General features: G+C 35.8%; 3 protein-coding genes across 5 annotated transcripts in view; 1 reads left to right on the forward strand and 2 right to left on the reverse strand.

Annotated features, from left to right (window-relative positions):
• The window catches only part of LOC135744244 (uncharacterized), a 31,290-nt gene extending 26,402 nt beyond the window's left edge, over positions 1 to 4,888 (reverse strand). For both annotated transcript variants that reach the window (XR_012336811.1, XM_073814913.1), the window contains exons 1-3: positions 4,273 to 4,888; positions 2,999 to 3,890; positions 2,707 to 2,898 (exon numbers count right to left, since the gene is read on the reverse strand). Coding sequence is in view for 1 of the 2 variants with exons in the window: in XM_073814913.1 (XP_073671014.1) it covers positions 2,707 to 2,898; positions 2,999 to 3,890; positions 4,273 to 4,320 (1,132 nt within the window). In the remaining variant the exon portion in view is untranslated. The remainder of the gene's footprint in view (positions 1 to 2,706; positions 2,899 to 2,998; positions 3,891 to 4,272) is intronic.
• Positions 4,889 to 5,483: 595 nt separating this feature from the next.
• Positions 5,484 to 13,182, forward strand: c8a (complement component 8, alpha polypeptide). Of its 2 annotated transcripts, none has more exons than XM_065262287.2 (11): positions 5,484 to 5,655; positions 5,723 to 5,831; positions 5,985 to 6,129; positions 6,204 to 6,357; positions 8,243 to 8,432; positions 9,226 to 9,408; positions 9,741 to 9,981; positions 10,109 to 10,234; positions 10,306 to 10,463; positions 12,495 to 12,720; positions 12,924 to 13,182. In XM_065262287.2, the coding sequence occupies exons 1-11, from the start codon at positions 5,555 to 5,557 to the stop codon at positions 13,067 to 13,069; spliced, it is 1,779 nt and encodes a 592-aa protein (XP_065118359.1). In that variant the 5' UTR covers positions 5,484 to 5,554; the 3' UTR covers positions 13,070 to 13,182. The 2 variants fall into 2 exon arrangements, with proteins under 2 accessions (XP_065118359.1, XP_065118358.1); XM_065262286.2 differs by having other exon boundaries at positions 5,485 to 5,655; positions 12,921 to 13,182.
• A 2,185-nt stretch (positions 13,183 to 15,367) lies between these two features.
• Positions 15,368 to 16,716, reverse strand: part of c8b (complement component 8, beta polypeptide) — a 44,787-nt gene continuing 43,438 nt past the window's right edge. Inside the window, 3 exon segments of the mRNA XM_065262288.2 lie at positions 15,368 to 15,823; positions 16,056 to 16,124; positions 16,305 to 16,458. Of these exon segments, the coding sequence (XP_065118360.1) occupies positions 15,672 to 15,823; positions 16,056 to 16,124; positions 16,305 to 16,458 (375 nt within the window). The 3' untranslated portion in view covers positions 15,368 to 15,671.

The following is a 16,716-nucleotide window of genomic DNA, read 5'->3' on the forward strand; positions in this document are numbered from 1 at the left end:
AACTCAATTAACTTTATGGGGTGGTTGCCCCGACAAAGATTAGCTTTAGCCAGGACTAGAACTAGTTTAAACAAACATGGCTTACTAAAAACATTACTTGTTTGCATTTTGAGGCAAAACAAAGAACACGGATGTATTTTAAGATAATATCAGTGCAAGTTGTTTTCAGTTTGGACAGCTTTTACATTTATTTTAGTCTAGAACAACTAGTCTAATCCCTGTCCGGGAAACCGCCCCTATATCAAATAAATATATTTTAACAGACCAAAAAAATAAATAAATAAATAAATAGTGAACTTTATGAGTATTATATGGAGCAAGGATTCACAAACCTTGTAATTACATACAATTAAATCATAAAATGTAAATAAATAATTTAAAAAAGAAATTAATGTTTTAATTACTAACAAAAATATACAATTTATTTGTTTACTCTGAATTTCATGTGACCATCACACAACACTAAAATATATCAGAAAACTAAAAACTCATGCAAAATGTACAGATTTTACCAATAAAAGAAAGTTTTTGAGTTAAGCTTGTTTATACTCCTAGATTGTTAAAATTTTTAACAGCGCGTCAGTTCTACGCAGACAGCAAGCGCTGTGATTTGTCCACTAGAATCCCTCCCGTCAGGTAAAATAACCGTATCATAGGTATTTCCGTTTGTGACGGCGAAAACAAAGATGAGCCAAGTTAAGGAGTGATTTAACTCAAACCGCAACAAAAGTCACTGTTTATTTACTTCCATCATTGCTGGTCTTCTCAAATCACACACAACAAAGTTGCTGTTTCTTCTTCGTTTGTGGGTTAACTTGCCAATCTTCTTCTTCTTGGACGGTCGCGCTGCTATTCTGGTTACACGCGTGGATACTGCCTACCAGCAGTCTGTGCGCGTGTTTGCACGTCGACGTGGACGACAAAGCAAAAGTATAAATGAAAACCGACGCGGAACCTACGTCATCACGACAACGCCGTAGGACCTACGCACAACTATAACGAGCCCTTTAGGATTGGTGATGTAGACAAGACCGACATTATCGTAATTCCTTCCGCTTCTGAGTCACAGCATGTAAATTAACTCCTGTTAGTATTGCATTGTGGCCAAATCTTTCAAACATGGTAAGGAGCGTCACATTTCTGACTGATGTCAGATGTATTCAGGCCAATCACAACGTACAGATTAATTGGCCAATCAGGGACAAAGAGCTTTTCAAATCTGATCGTTTCAGGAAGAGAGTGAAATCTGGAGCTACAAAATGTACGGTATGTGGATAATAATGTTTTTTTAACCATTAACCACACAAACACATTGTATTATACCAAATATACAAAATAAAGTTGTTTTTTAGCAATTAAATAGATGCACTTTTTCATCCCAGCAAGTACTTTAAGTAAATGATTAAGAAGGTGAAAAAAACTGATATGCACTGCAAAAAAATGACTTAGTATTTTTGTCTTGTTTTCAGTAGAAATATCAAAAAATTCTTAAATAAAGATAATCTAAACATACATATTAAGCGAATTTGTGCTTGAAACAAACAAAAAAAATCTGGCAATTGAATAAGACATTTTTTTGCTGAATTTTAAATTCTACATTTATGTTTTTTTTTGCTTGTTTTAAAGGTCTCGTTCTTTCAGTGTTTTTGAAGCTATGATTGTGTTTACAGTGCGCAATATAAGATGTGTTCATTTTTCAAGTGTAAAAAAATCTTGAAAATTTTTCTTAAACACTAAATTCAAGAAAAATTCAAGAAAAAATTGCTTACCCCATTGGCAGATTTTTTTGTTTGCTTTATGCACAAAATCACTTACATTTGATATTTTTGGTCTAAAAACTAGACTTATTTTCTTGGGTGGTTTTGCTCATCAAGAAAAAGCATCTTAATTTAAGAATTTTTAGATATTTTTACTGAAAACAAGACAAAAATACTAAGAATTTTTTTCTTGAAAATCATTTTTTGCAGTGTCACTAGGGTTTTAAAAATGGGATCAGAAAGAATGTGACCTTTAAGCACAAATTCACTTAAACTGGATATGTTTTTGTCTAATATTTGTTCATCAAGAAAATACATCTTGATTTAAGAATTTTTAGATATTTCTACTGAAAACAAGAAAAAAACTTAGTAAGAAAGTCTTTTTTTGCAGTGTGGGCTCTTTAAATAAACAAGTAACAGTTGCAATTGCACATAAACTACTTTAATAAAATATTTACATATCATCACAGATCATCAGGACTCCACTGCCCTCCCTGCAGGCCATTTGAGTCCACAGAAGAGTTTGAAACTATTATTAAAAGAACCCCAACACGGACTGTTCACAATCCTATCACTGCAAAAAATGAATTTCAAGAAAAACTTTTAGTAATTTTGTCTTGTTTCCAGTAAAAATATCTAAAAAATCTTAAATTAAGATGCTTTTTCTTGATGCGCAAAACGACCCAAGAAAATAAGACTAATTTAAGTGTTTTGGGCATAAAACAAGCAAAAAAATCTGCCAATGGATTTTAAAAAGATCTTAAATTTAAGAATTTTTTGATATTTTTAGTGAAAACAAGACAAAAATACAAAGATTTTTTTTCTTGAAAATCATTTTTTGCAGTGTACCCTCAGGACGGAGGTAAAGGAGTGAAAATCTGAATCTTGAATGAATCAAGTAAAAACTCAGAAAACAAGGAAATAGGCAGGGGAATAAACGGCCACCTACCAGTGTTGTGTGTTTCACTCGAGTCAATGAAGTGGCCTTTAGTTGTATATCTGCTGAGATTCACATTTGGAGGTCTAGGTGGCTTTAAGGGCACAAGGCCCAGGGATGTCAGGTCAGGTAGAGGCTTGGGTACTGGAGAATGATCCTTTTCCGTCCGTGTGACTCCATTTAGCTTCATGTAAGTGATGGTACCTAAAATGTGTGGTACATGAATATCAGCAATAGAGGGAGGATCTTATGAGGTAACTTTCTATTATAAGTACTCATCATCATTGAACGTTTAGCGACTTACTGTGTGATGTTTTATTGACCTTCAAAGGAGACGTGGAAGCATAAACAGGGACGCCATTAAATGGACATCTTCCCCGTGCAGGAATCACAGTCTCAGGGTGAGAGCTCTCAGATCCAGTCGGGGATGGAGGACTATCGGTGAAAGCTGTACTTTTATTTAAGTAAAACCCCTTTGGTCTGCCACACACCAGCAGGTTTTTATGTGAGAGCTTTCTTTTGGCTTTCTCGAGCGTGCTGAGGACGTGCTGGTCGAAGAACTGAGAAACACTACTAGGAGACGAACCCGTCAGCGATTCGCTTGGTGAAGATGTAGACGGATGCTCTGGACTGGGACACTGCGAGCCAGGGTTTGACACCGTAGCCTGGTGGACCTCAACGGGTCCTGAATTCAAAGCTTTAGCAGTGTGCTCTTCGGTGTGACCAATTTTTCCTATTTCTTTACTGGATAGTGACATTTTGGCTGGCTTGTATGGTGCAGGCATTGGTTTCTTGATACATCTGAGAGGTGATGTGATTCCCTTCGATAAAGGAGCAGCAGAATCGGGCTTTGGCTCGCTCGAAAGTGGCAACACGAGGGGCAAATGTCGGACTTGATATGATGGTCTGTTCCTACCATCTTCAAACCGACTGTCTTCAGGTGTTGTGTGAGAAAAGCTTGGGAAAGATACAGGCCATTTTCCTGAAGGAACGTTCCTGTCTTCTCTGAAAATGACTCTGGGAAGACCGGAGGGCCGACCGACGGTCGTCTCTACAGTTGAACCTGAGGTTATGTTTATAAAACCAGAGCGGCCTAAAGTTGGGAGGCGTTTGGGTTTCTCCGGAAACAAAGGTCTGTTTTTTGCCAGGATCTCTTCCTGAAACTTTGCCCTGATGGATTTGAAACTGGAGATTTCCTAAAATCAATATAAAATGATCAGACTACTGACAGCAATATATTTATCATCAATACAGGTAAACAAACCAAAATATTAAAAATATTAACAAGCAGTCAGTGTACCCATAGGAAAAAGCATGGTTTTAATAGTGAAGTAACCATATTTTTAGCAGATTGATTACCACAAATTTAGATTTTTATATAACCATGGTTCATTTTCATAAGGTAGGGCAATATTTAGTGTTTAAACACATTGGTTAAATAATTAAGTGTTAAATTAAATGCAAATTACGTGTTTGTGATATAAACGTCGATCCATACATACATCCGTTTGGTATAACATGTGTTTACCTTTTAAAATTTTAGATAGTTTGTTATCTCACTGCTAATAACTTCATTACCTGCTCCATTTTTGTTTTATCTCCTTCTTGGCTGAACACGGACTCCATGAACCTCACATAATATAAACGAATCCAAAAAACTCATTCAGACGAAACAACACGCTTTCACGTTTGAACCCGGCGCGCTATTGAAGCCTTGGCTCATGAATATTTAATAGGCCCACGCCGGTAATCGCCCTGGATTGGCTGAAAGGCAAAAGTTGGTAAACGGCAGTTCAAACTGATTGGTCAAAAGAGAAGTTGGTAAATAAGATAGCAAATGATTGCTTGCGAAACGCTTGATACTTAATATTAATTAAGCTCCCAGCAAAAGAGGTGTGTTTTACTTTAACTGAAACTGCGCAGATCGATCACAGTATGACATCAAAGTAGCGCGAGAGCAGACTGCTCAGAATCCTTCTCGTGGCACTTTGATGTCAAACGCTGATCGGTTTGCGCAACCTCACATAAAGACGAATACAAAACTGCAGTAAGTAGCAAAGATATCAACCAAACTTTAAATGAATCATATTCAAACGCAATAATAAAACGTAAAACGTAAGTAGCCTAAAATCTGTGACGTTATGTGTCCATTAAGTACATAAATAAATAAACGTAAGCTATGGAGTCAATAAAAATAAGGAAACTCAGAATTAGAATTTAACTCTTATTTAACTTTTTAAAAAATAAATATAACATGTGGCCATTTTTTATTTTTAAATATATTTTAAAAGAAAATACATTTTAAAGCATTAAAAATATATTTAGCCCTCCATTATATTTCAATCCGAGGAAATATATTCACGTCGTATTGGAAGAAAAACTTTGTTTATGTTACAAGCTTGTAAACATAACAGTTTTAAAAAGGTTCAAATTAAATATATTTTCAACTTTAAAAAGATACTTTATAAAATTAACTTGTATTTAGTATATATTTAAAATATATTTAGGCAAAAAATAAATTTTTGCCACATGGGTTGTAAAATTAGAAATATATTTGCTTCCCCTTGAAATACATTTTGAAGTATATGTTGATATATGAAGGTTAAAACTAAATATATTTCCAAATTCAAAAATATATTCAACTGAGCATTAATTCTTCAAAATGTATTTAGCATATATTTAAAATATATTTTGGCCAAAGAATTAGTTTTTTGCCGTAAGTGGTTTGTGACAAGTATTTCGTAAGTACTCCCCCTCATCACCTACTGTAACCCTGTTGATCATTTACAAGACAAACAGCTTTTGCTTTGTGGACTTACCTATCAGATAAATCTCAAAGCTTGAAACACTTATTTCAGCTATGTGTGGATTTGTGTTTTCTCTCTGTACGTTTGGAGGATTTCTTTTATGTTTTAGTCATTGTGTTTCAGGCAGATTTACCGATGACGTACTACACAACAGGTAACAAGAAATTTACTCTTCTCATGTTTTTCATTGCTGTTAATAAATCAATGTTTTATCGATTAAGGGCTAATTCTTCAAGACATATGAGAAGTGTTGGAAGACCAGCTCCTATTGAATGTAAACTCAAGAGTTGGTCAGAATGGTCACCATGCAACTCTTGTACAGAGAGGACGGTAAACCTTTAAATTATTGGACTCAGATGATGTATTTTTCCCCTCTTATACATTAAATGATAGGGCTACAATACTTAACTTTTCTTACATCCTAGACATTTAATTTCTGTGATATTATTTAATAATAAAATCTGAGTTAAAAGTGTTTTGTAGTTTCGTTTCCAGTACTTGGAACGTCCCTCTCAGTTTGGGGGTCAGCAGTGTGTTCACAGTCAGTGGGATAAGAGGAAATGTCCAGAAGAGGGAGACTGTCAACCTCAGGACCACTGCGGAGAAATGTTTGCATGTGGGCCAAGTGGTAAACATTTTTGCTTGCATTTGCGTTTATAGGTTTTCCTGAACGTATTTTAAATGCTGTGTGTGTCCTCATAGGACGTTGTATTGGACAGCAGCTTCGCTGTAATGGTGAGATCGAATGTCTATCAGAGGAAGATGAATCTAACTGTACTGTCATCAATACAAGAGAAACCAAATGTACAGAAACCGACATGATGCTCATACCAGGAGCTGAGAAAGGCACTCAAGGGTATGATGATAACTAAAAAATACACGTCAAGTATTTCTTTAAGTCATAGAACTGGATTATTGAAGATATACAATGGCACCAGCAAGTAAAGGGGACATTTTATGAGACGTGTTTAAGATGTCATTAGTGTCCCTAAAGTGTGTATGTAAAGCTTTAGCTAATTATAACCCACATATAATTTATAATAGCATGTTAATATTGCCACTTTATATGTGCTGTTTCCATGCTGACAAAAACAGCATACCAGAAAGACCAGCATATGTTGTGTTTTGGTGCTGGTTTGCTAGTGAATACCAGCTAAACCAGCACAAAACCAACATCAGCACCAGCATTAGCACCAGCTAAACTAGCAACAAACCAGCACTAGCACCAGCATCCCAAGCTGGTCATACCAGCAAGAGCAGAATATGTTGTGTTTTTGGTGCTGGTATGCTGGTGACCACCAGCTAAACCAGCATAGACCAGCATATTTCCCATGCTGGTTTGATGCTGATTTTTACAGCAGGGGTGAGCAAAAATGTACCGTTTTTTTTGGATGTAAATCCAAATGAGCTTTGTGTTAGGGGTGGGGCCATGCTTGGTGGCTCCAGTGTGTCATCAAGCCACCGTTTTAACCCTGCCCAAATAATCCTGAACTCAGAAATGTGTAAAAACTGTTTAACAGTGTAACTCCACAATTCAGTACTACAATAGTTTACACTTTGTAATACATTTCTAACATTTATAATGTGTTTAGAAACAATTGACGATAATGACTTTACCCGGTCTTTAAACACTTGGGTCTTTAAAAATGTATGAGCGCAATTGCATTAATAAAATTGCACATCAAGTGCAATTCATTTTAGAGGAGCACAAGCACACACTTTACAAGCTAAATATTTCACAAAAATAATGTTGTTTGGTTTAAAAAAAGCAATATGCAGCATATTTGTGATGGTGTCTATGAATCCAGATAAAAGTTTTATAATCTAATGATGAGATTTGGAGCATCAAAGTTTGATTTCAGTCATACATTTACATTTTTGATCTTACTACGCCAGTATATCAAGGTAAAATTTTCACAAAATGACAGTAAATCACAAAATAGACTATAAAAAATATGGTCATAGTGTCTGTGACGTCACCCATAGGATTGCGAAGAGCTTTTTTGAAGCCAGTAGTTGCGCCGCCATCTTGGCAGCGTGTCATTGTGCATCACTTGCGGATAACCGAAAATGGGTAAAGAGGCGGGACGTGGGTATAGCTGAGGTGGCTGGTTGCTAAAACCACACCCTCCTAGCTCGACGGTAGTTCACCTGTCACTCAAGTGGCCACACCCTTATTTATGCAGAATTTTAAAGCTTAATATAATTTATACGTACGAGTTACAAATAAATTCACCCCCTCCCAGTTGTCATGAAGGGCAAAATTAGCTATATAGACCAAAAACACTTTTTGTAACAGGCTGTAAACATATTATTTTCAGCTGTAAAGTAAGGCATTTTAACATGGGGGTCTATTGGAATTGACTCCCTTTTCGCTCTAGTGGCCAGTCAATGAATTGCAGTTTAAGTCACTTCTGTATTGGCTTCATCAGAGAGATCATAAAGTTGCCCCTTGGTTTTCACAGTCTGGATTACAAATTTGTACTGATGATCCAGCGGTTGAGAACTAATTTAATACATCCACTAAAAATTCACCTTGATGGCTTAAAACGAATCGCAAAAATGGCTCGGAAGATTGTGAATAGCTCTTACATTATTTGGTGTGCACTGAAATTTGTTATCCAATGCAATGGCCAAATTAGTTTTTGGGACCCCTGTGTTTCATTAGAAAAGTATTACCGACACTAAAGTACAGTATGTGTTATCAACCCCAAACATTTTCTTTTAATTGTTCTCAACAGATATAATGCCTTATTGGATACTTTTATGAATCCTGTTCTTGACCCCAAATACTATGGAGGCATTTGTGAATACATCTATAACGGAGAGTGGCGCAAACTCACCTACGATCCCTTCTGTGAACACCTCGGTTATGTTGATGATGAAAAGTATTACCGGAAACCTTACAACTACCTCTCCTATCAGTTTATGGTGTGTTATATTTAGTCTATTTGTGACCATAAAACCAGTCATGAGTTTGTAGCAATAGCCAACAATTCATTGTATGGGTCAAAATTGTCAATTTTTAATATCAAAAATCATTAGGATATTAAAGGAACAGTATGTAAGAAATGTATATCAATTAATCATATAATGGTCCTGATATATCACTAGACATTAAGAAATCATTTTCATTTCAAATACTTATATCACTGACAACAGCGGTCCGGCCAGGATATTGTCATTTAAAAAGTGGAGTTGCAACCCTCAACTGATGTTTATGTTGTTGTTTATTGGCCACCAGTTGGGTGATTGCAGTACCAGTTTTACCCACAAGTTTTGTGATTGCAATACCAGTTTTGGCCACAACCCTACATACTGTTCCTTTAAGTAAAGATCATGATACATGTAGATATTTTGTATATTTCCTACCGTAAATATATAAAAATGTTATGTCTTGTCAGTAATATGTGACATATTTTGGACATAATTTTTTTCAATATTTAGATTTTTTGCACACTCAGATTGCAGATTTTTAAATAGTTGTATATCGCCAAATATCGTAACTAACCATACATCAATGGAAAGCTTATTTATTCATCTTACGACTGGTTTTGTGGTACTGGGTCACATAACCCTTAAAATGTTTTGCTGATGAATGTGGATTTAGAAAATGAACCTTTCCTATGAAAACCTTACTTGTTTTATATTACACATTACAAACTAAAAACATATGATCCAGTTTGGATGTGCATCAGATTTACTGTGGTTCTGTTCTTGCAAGGCACAAGCATCTACTGAGGAAGGTACAGATTATTATGAGGATGCTGTTAGTTTGCTCCAAGCAATGAAGACAGAATCATCTTCAAACTTTGGACTGTCATTTGGAGTCTATCATGTGGAAGCTGGTATTAATATGGGCCACGAACACACTTTTATAAAAAACATATCAGAATACAAAAATAAGGTAAAGTAATACATTTGACTAATGTATATATTCATGCAATAAATAACTTGATTTGTCTTTGTCATTTTAACTTTTTACATTTATGCATTTGTCCGACATGTTTATTTAAAGTGAATGCATTACAATATCCGAAAACTAACAAGAAAGGATATTATGGTTAAAAATATAATTAATGACCACATTTTTGGCTGACCCTTGTTTTATTTTATTTTTTAAACTTGGCAGTGCCAATATGACAAGAAATGCATAATAAAAGTATAAAGTCACAAAATATTCAACTCTGGTGACCCTAAATGAATCTTCAGGTCTTAATCTGCATGTTGCATCTTTAGGAGGTGGGGTTCATCCGGCTGTTGTCAACAGTGCAGACAGCAAAGTTTAAGATGAGGAGCAAAGACTTGATGCTGGATGAAGAGATGCTGTGGGCTCTGACCGAACTTCCTGACCAGTACCACTTTGCCGCTTATTCCCAATTCTTTAATGAATACGGCACGCACTACGTCACAGAGGGAACCATGGGTGGAGTCATGGATTATGTTGCGATTGTAAACAAGGAGACCATGAGAAGAAAAGGTTAGACTTAAAAAGCACACATTGAAAGTGGGTTGAAAGTGACCACTACACTTTAACTGCAGGTCCACAATATCTTCACATTTCTAATGTTTCGTATGTTTCTTTCATCACATTTTGTCGCTGTCAGAACTAACAGGGCGTGAGTTCGGTCTCTGCATTGGTGGCTCTTTGGGCTTGACTGTGTCGGAGGAGATCACTGCCGAAATGACACTGAAAGGAAGACATTGTGATAAACGCGGAGGAGGGAGTGAATGTACGTACAGTTTTTTGGTGGTTGATCTGTTGTATCTGTCTTTTCACACTTCTTTAAACTTTTTTTAACAGTTGAAAGGAAAACCGACAGAGTTATTGAGGATGTCATTCACTTTGTGAAAGGAGGACATACGGGCCCCAGCAGTGCAAACTTGGTCATCAAGGATGGCGAAAGTTACAAGAATTGGGGAAAGAGTCTTAAATACAACCCGGCATTGATTGAATTTGAGGTGCTTTATCGTCATGCTTGTATATTGTTACTGTGTTTTATATGCCTTGTACTATTAATAGAGTCAACCAGGTGTGCGGGAGATGTTTCAAGTTGGGGTGCTGTGTGTATGGCCGTAAGTGGATATGCTGTCGCCCAGGTCCGGACCACTTTAAATCTTTAATATCCTCTCCAAATTAGGTTGATAATAACTCATAGTTTTGAGAGTTTAAGAAAGAGTTTTAGTGAGGGCATGGGTGCAGCCTCTTTGGTAACTATACTTTTTATATTACACTGCAAAAATGATTTTCAAGAAAAGAAAAATCTTAGTCTTGTTTTCAGTAAAAATATCAAAATTTCTTAAAAAAAAGATGCTTTTTCTTGATGAGCAAAACTACCCAAGAAAATAAGTCTAGTTTTTAGACCAAAAATATCACATTTAAGTGAATTTGAGGATAAAATAAGCAAAAAATGTGCCTATGGGGAAAGCAAAAAAATCTTGAACATTTTTCTTAAACAGTAAATTCAAGAAAAAATTACTTACCCCATTGGCAGATTTTTTGCTTGTTTTATGCACAAAATCACTTAAATTTGATATTTTTATTCTTAAAACTAGACTTATTTTCTTGGGTCATTTTGCTCATCAAGAAAAAGCATCTTCATTTAAGAATTTTTATATTTTTACTGAAAACAAGACAAAAATACAAAGAATTTGTTTTCTTGAAAATATTTTTTTGCAATTTAGATACTATTTGCACCACAGTATTTTTGTATTTTTTTTCTTCCTTTTTAGTGAAAAAGCCTTTTTGATTTGTGATAAAAATGGGAAACTAGTGAATTCGAAACAGGTATCATGTCAAAAGCCAGATGTATGAGCCACATGCGCCAACGAAGATGTTGAATTCTGCCCATCTTTCTTAAGCAACTCAATGGGCAGATCTGGGACAAATAGCGTTTGCCAACAATTCAATTCAATTCAATTTTATTTATATAGCGCTTTTCACAATTTGTGATTGTTTCAAAGCAGCTTTACAATAATAGAAGCAGTGGAAAGCATAGAAAAACGACAGATAGCACAACATAATACACGATAGCAAAAGCAGCTAAATATGCTGCGGCTATGAATCAACATTATAAGCGTGCGTATTGCTAATGTAACGTAAAGAAGAGGGTGCTAAGTTAAGCCCAAGAGATGTGACACTTGACAAAGGCTAAATATAAAAGGATCAAAATTAGGGGGAGCTGCAGCACCCCAGCACCCCTACTTTGTGCGCCCCTGGAGTCAGCTTTTAAAGCAGTGTTGCTGATGGTACAGTACAAATTCTTAAAAAAGAAGGTACTATAAAAGTTTTTTCCCAGCGATGCCATAAAAGAAACAATTTGGTTTTCCCAACTAACCTTCTTTTTTTATCATTTCATTGCTTCTTTCCCTTACAAAGAACCTCTTGGGAAATAGGAAGGTTAAAGGTTCTTACAAGAAAGTGTTTTTCTATGCCATCATTTAACACCTTAAAGGCGGGGTGCATGATTTTTTGCATGAGTCAGGTCGAGTACCAAAACACAATTGTAGCCAATCAGCAGTAAGGGGCGTGTCTACTAACCGATATCGTTGCCTGGGTTGTGTTTGTGTGGTGCGGGTCCATCAACAGAAGGTCCAGATTCTATTGGGGTAGAGGCGTGTTTGTTAAGGTGATTTCAAATGTCAACATTGGCTTTTAGAGATCATGCACCCTGCCTTTAAAGAATGTAATTGAAAGTGAAAAATTATCCCTTAAATCAGTAGTTCTCAAACTTTTTTGGCGTGTGGCCACCCTTGTGTATGGTACATTACTTCGTGGTACCCCAAATAAAATTTATGACATAAAACACTCTAATGCTTAAAATTTGAATTAAACAAAACATATTAAATTATAAAAATTATAGTGCTGTTGGTTAGTAACCTTATTTTTTTTATTTATTTTTTTATGTATTTTATAAAATGTCATAAAACCAGGGGCCCAGTTTGATAACCACTGCCTTAAATTGTTTAATGGTCATTATGGTTTTGTTGTAGATTCTCCCAATATACGAGTTGGTGCGCTTTAGCACGGCAGCTGAGCAGCTGCGTCCAAAGATGCCCCATCTTAAGATGGCATGGGAAGAGTACATGCAGATATTCAACACGTGTCACTGTGCCCCTTGCAAGAACAATGGATTTCCTGTGCTCTCCAGGGCAGAATGCAGCTGTATATGTAAAGGTGGATACAGTGGTGATGCTTGTGAAGTGACTCAAAGAGAAGGTGATTTACTTTACAAACTATAACATGTCCTACATCATTCAGAAGTAGTCAAAAAAGCACAAGTTTCCATTTCAAGTTAATTTCGGGAGCGATAGTATACTAACTTTACGTCTTTTATCAAAATTCAAATGTTGTACTTAGATGCTTTTTAATACAGGCTTTAAATAGGACTTTGGAAACAATCATTTTATTACTTATAGCAGGTCCTACAGATGGATCCTGGAGCTGCTGGAGCAGCTGGTCCTCCTGCACATCTGGAAAAAAGACGCGGACACGGGAATGTAACAACCCTGCACCAAACCGTGGTTTAGCTTGTCAAGGACGCAAGGTTCAAACAAAAAGTTGCTAAAATTCACTCATACTTACTTTACACTATAATTCTATCATTTTGTTTTACGCACAAATGTTAACCAGTGCCACTTTAAAATGTATGTGCAGTAATAAAGGTGAAACACATGCCAACACATGGTGTCAAAACTTTACTATTGTGAAAAATAACGGTGATCTACCATAAACTACTGTGAGTAAACGTGTTGACTTTTCAGCTTAAATGAAGCCAAATTATGAAAATTTTTTATATGCTTAATTTATTCATGCTGCAGTGCATGCTGGGAGTCATGGATACGTTTATGCTGATACCCAGCATGCACTGCGACATGAAGCTCGCCATTTGAGTGTCAATACTTCGATTCTTAATGTCTGTGTGTATTTTAATTACATTCCCAAAGTTGTCACTGGGGTGGTACCTTTTTTAAAAAGTGCACTTTTTAACCTAAAAGGTGAATGTTGGTACCTCAAAGGTAAACATTGATACCTAAGAGGTACATATTGGTACCTTAAAGGGACATTCCACTTTTTTTAATCACTAAGTCCCCTTAGTAACTTTCAATAGCAGTGGATTATTTGTGGGCAGTACGTAATATCACGACGCCTGCTGCAGCCATTGTCCTTGATTATTACGCCAGAATGAGAGTATAGTTCCTAGCCATATCTGCCTAGAAAATCACAACTTTTAATTTCCTATCAATCTTAGTACACGATGTAACTACAAAAGAGTCAAGTTTTAAATAGGAAAAACATCGAAACTCTTTGGTTATTTTTTAGCATGATGCTAATGGTCTAATCAGATTCAATGGATTGTGCTAAGCTATGCTAAAAGAGATCAGCAAGTGGAGTTTCCCTTTAAATAGCAAATTGGTACTTACAGTATGGATATTATGACTTTTAAAGGTACCATCCCAGTGACAACTTTTGTACCTTGAGTTTTTTTTTTATTTATGTGCCTAATAATGTTTCAGAATATCTGATTTCCACAACAATGCGGATTTCCAAGATGCAGTATCATATAACCGATTAAAAAAAAAAAAAACAGAGGTTATCACCTATATAAACAGACACTAAATACTGTACAAGATCAGTAAATAAAGCCCTATTTGCATGCACTGTAAAGTTAACTTAACTCAAACCATTTAAGTAAACAGGTTGCATTAGACCATTAAAGTTTTAAAACACATACATTTAAGTACTGTGAACTTGAGTCATCTGCATTATGCACTTATATTTGAGTAGTGTGAACTTAAATATAAGTGACTCAATTTGTTTAAGTTCACAGTACTCAAATGTATTTGTTTTAAAACTAATGCAACCGGTTTACCTAAATGGTTTGAGTTGAGTTAACTTTTAGGTTTACAGTATTACATGACCTCTAGCGATTTGTAATAATTGCAGAGGTGGTCTGTGATCAAAATGCCGTGCGAATCTGCCAGATATGTGACCCCATGTATGTTTCGCCAAACACAGAGGTCATGTGATAATATTAGATGTAGAGAGATAATTTCTAAATCACATGAGGTCCCCAGATAATACTAATCCCGTGCAAATAGTAGGGGTGCACGGAGCAAAAACTAACGTGGGATTAACATTGTTGCACAAGGTTGACCGTTTTGTTTTCCAGTATTTTTTTCCACACTGCCAAAAGACGATCTCCCGCCAATTATTGGAAATGTATAATGTTTTTCCAGAGAGTTATTGATGAACGAGTGTTTTGGTGGCATGCAAGTAAATTTTTTAATATTATGTTTTTTTCGGTTTCTAAGTTGGGTGTGTAAGATACCAAATCCAATGCTATGTCATATTAACCAGTGTCTTGTTGACTAAAACATAGCATCGTTTTGAAATATGTCTGCAGCTCTTAGCAACGTTTTTGGTGGGCTTAAAAATATTTTGACCCAGCGGGGTTAATTGTAAAGCTGTGTTAACCCCCTTTGCACTTAGGATATGAAAACCGCTAACGTTAACGTAATTCTTGCCGTTGTTTTGAATTGGCTACACAGACTGGGTCACATATAAAAAATGTTTTGTCATAATTGTGCTGCTTTTTTCACATATTTAGACATTTGTATTAATTTATAATTGAACTTTGGTTAGATGAGGGATGAATAGTGTAGAGACCGGTCTATTATAGACAAATATATAAACAATATCCACTTCAAGTAAATAAACAAAATAGTATTGAAATATTTGCCTCCAAACTAAATTTTTAGCAAGTGTTACAACTAACCCCCTGCCTGTTACAATTAACCCCACCTACGGGGTAACGTTTGCACTTTGGTCACGTTTGGTGTAATTGTCCAAGAATGGTAAGTAATAGAAACAAACGTCAAATGTTTATTTGTAGCAGAGATGTGTGTGTTGCTTGTGTAAAAAAATATAATTAATCAAACTCAAATATACTCAAATATAAACTGGGGTAGGTTAGGGGAATCAAATATACAGTTTGTATAAATGCAATATGGCAACGTGTGTGTGTGTTTAATATGTTTTATTTTATTACATGCATGTATTAACAATATAAAAGATCCACAATAAAGAGTATTTAATGTATAACTGTCTGATTTTATTTTGTCTTATTAAAAACAAAGTCCTTTGTTTGAGAAACTGGTCCTTCAGTTTCAGCAATCGGCAGATTCTTCCTGAGGTCCCAGACACGTCATCCCACCGTTCTGCGGGGTCGGATTGCTACACTGGCGGGTCCGGCTCTGAGTTTTACTTGTACAGGGGGACCATGAAGACCAGCAACTCCAACTGCCATCGATTGCTGATGCTGGATGTGTAATAAAACAAGCAAAATGCCCATAGAGCAACATTTTATTGGATTCAAGATCAGAAACATAATGACAGTCAAATCCAAGAGCAACTACACAACCTTTTTGACACAGACTTGGAGAAATGTGTGTAAGGTGTCCATGCAAAGTGAGGGAGACCCTTATTAATCATATGAATTTTTATAGACATGAAAGCTAATAAAACAACAGTAATATTGCTATCGGCCATACCTGTCCTGTGGGTAATCTCACAGCTCACTCCTTTGAAACCAGGTGGACAAATACACACACACCTTGTGCCTGATAACAAAAACATTTTTAAACATAAAAGTTATTGTACTTGACTTGAAGTTGAGTTGAAGAGTAACATACTGTACATTCAGTCAGTAAATAAGTTGTTTTACAATCTGAAAAAATGATTATTTAAAAATATATAACAATAATGTTTCACTGAGAGTGTTATCATTTGACTGATCTCACCTTTGAGGATGGCAATGCCGTTATTGAGACAGGGTGAGCAGCGGCAGGAGCTGATCTCTCTCATGTACTCATCTAAAGCTCTTCTCAAGTTCTTCTTCAGAATGTTAGCGCTGGAGAAGTCTCGTGGGGTCACCAGCTCATACAGCGGTTCCAGCTGTTCAATATTGTTATAACATGATATCATTACTGCATTTTGTCAGTTTGCAAACTTGGAAAATGTTAAAGGAACGCTCATTTTCCAGCTCCCCTAAAGTTAAACATTTGATTTTTACGGTTTTGAAATCCATTCAGCTGATCTCCGGGTCTGACGATACCACTTTTAGCATAGCTTAGCATAATCCATTGAATCTGATTAGACCATTAGCATCAGCGTAAGGTCGACAGAAAATTTAAAGTTGTGATTTTCTAAGCA

Source organism: Paramisgurnus dabryanus, chromosome 6, assembly GCF_030506205.2.
Source record: "Paramisgurnus dabryanus chromosome 6, PD_genome_1.1, whole genome shotgun sequence".
NCBI classification, from domain to species: Eukaryota; Metazoa; Chordata; class Actinopteri; order Cypriniformes; family Cobitidae; genus Paramisgurnus; species Paramisgurnus dabryanus.

Excerpts from the sequence above, each read along its gene's own strand:
- c8a (XM_065262286.2), top strand. The coding sequence starts at position 5,555 with ATGTGTGGATTTGTGTTTTCTCTCTGTACGTTTGGAGGATTTCTTTTA. Across the intron at positions 10,464-12,494 it reads CGGCATTGATTGAATTTGAG|ATTCTCCCAATATACGAGTT; the intron begins GTGCTTTATCGT and ends GTTTTGTTGTAG. Across the intron at positions 12,721-12,920 it reads TGAAGTGACTCAAAGAGAAG|CAGGTCCTACAGATGGATCC; the intron begins GTGATTTACTTT and ends TATTACTTATAG.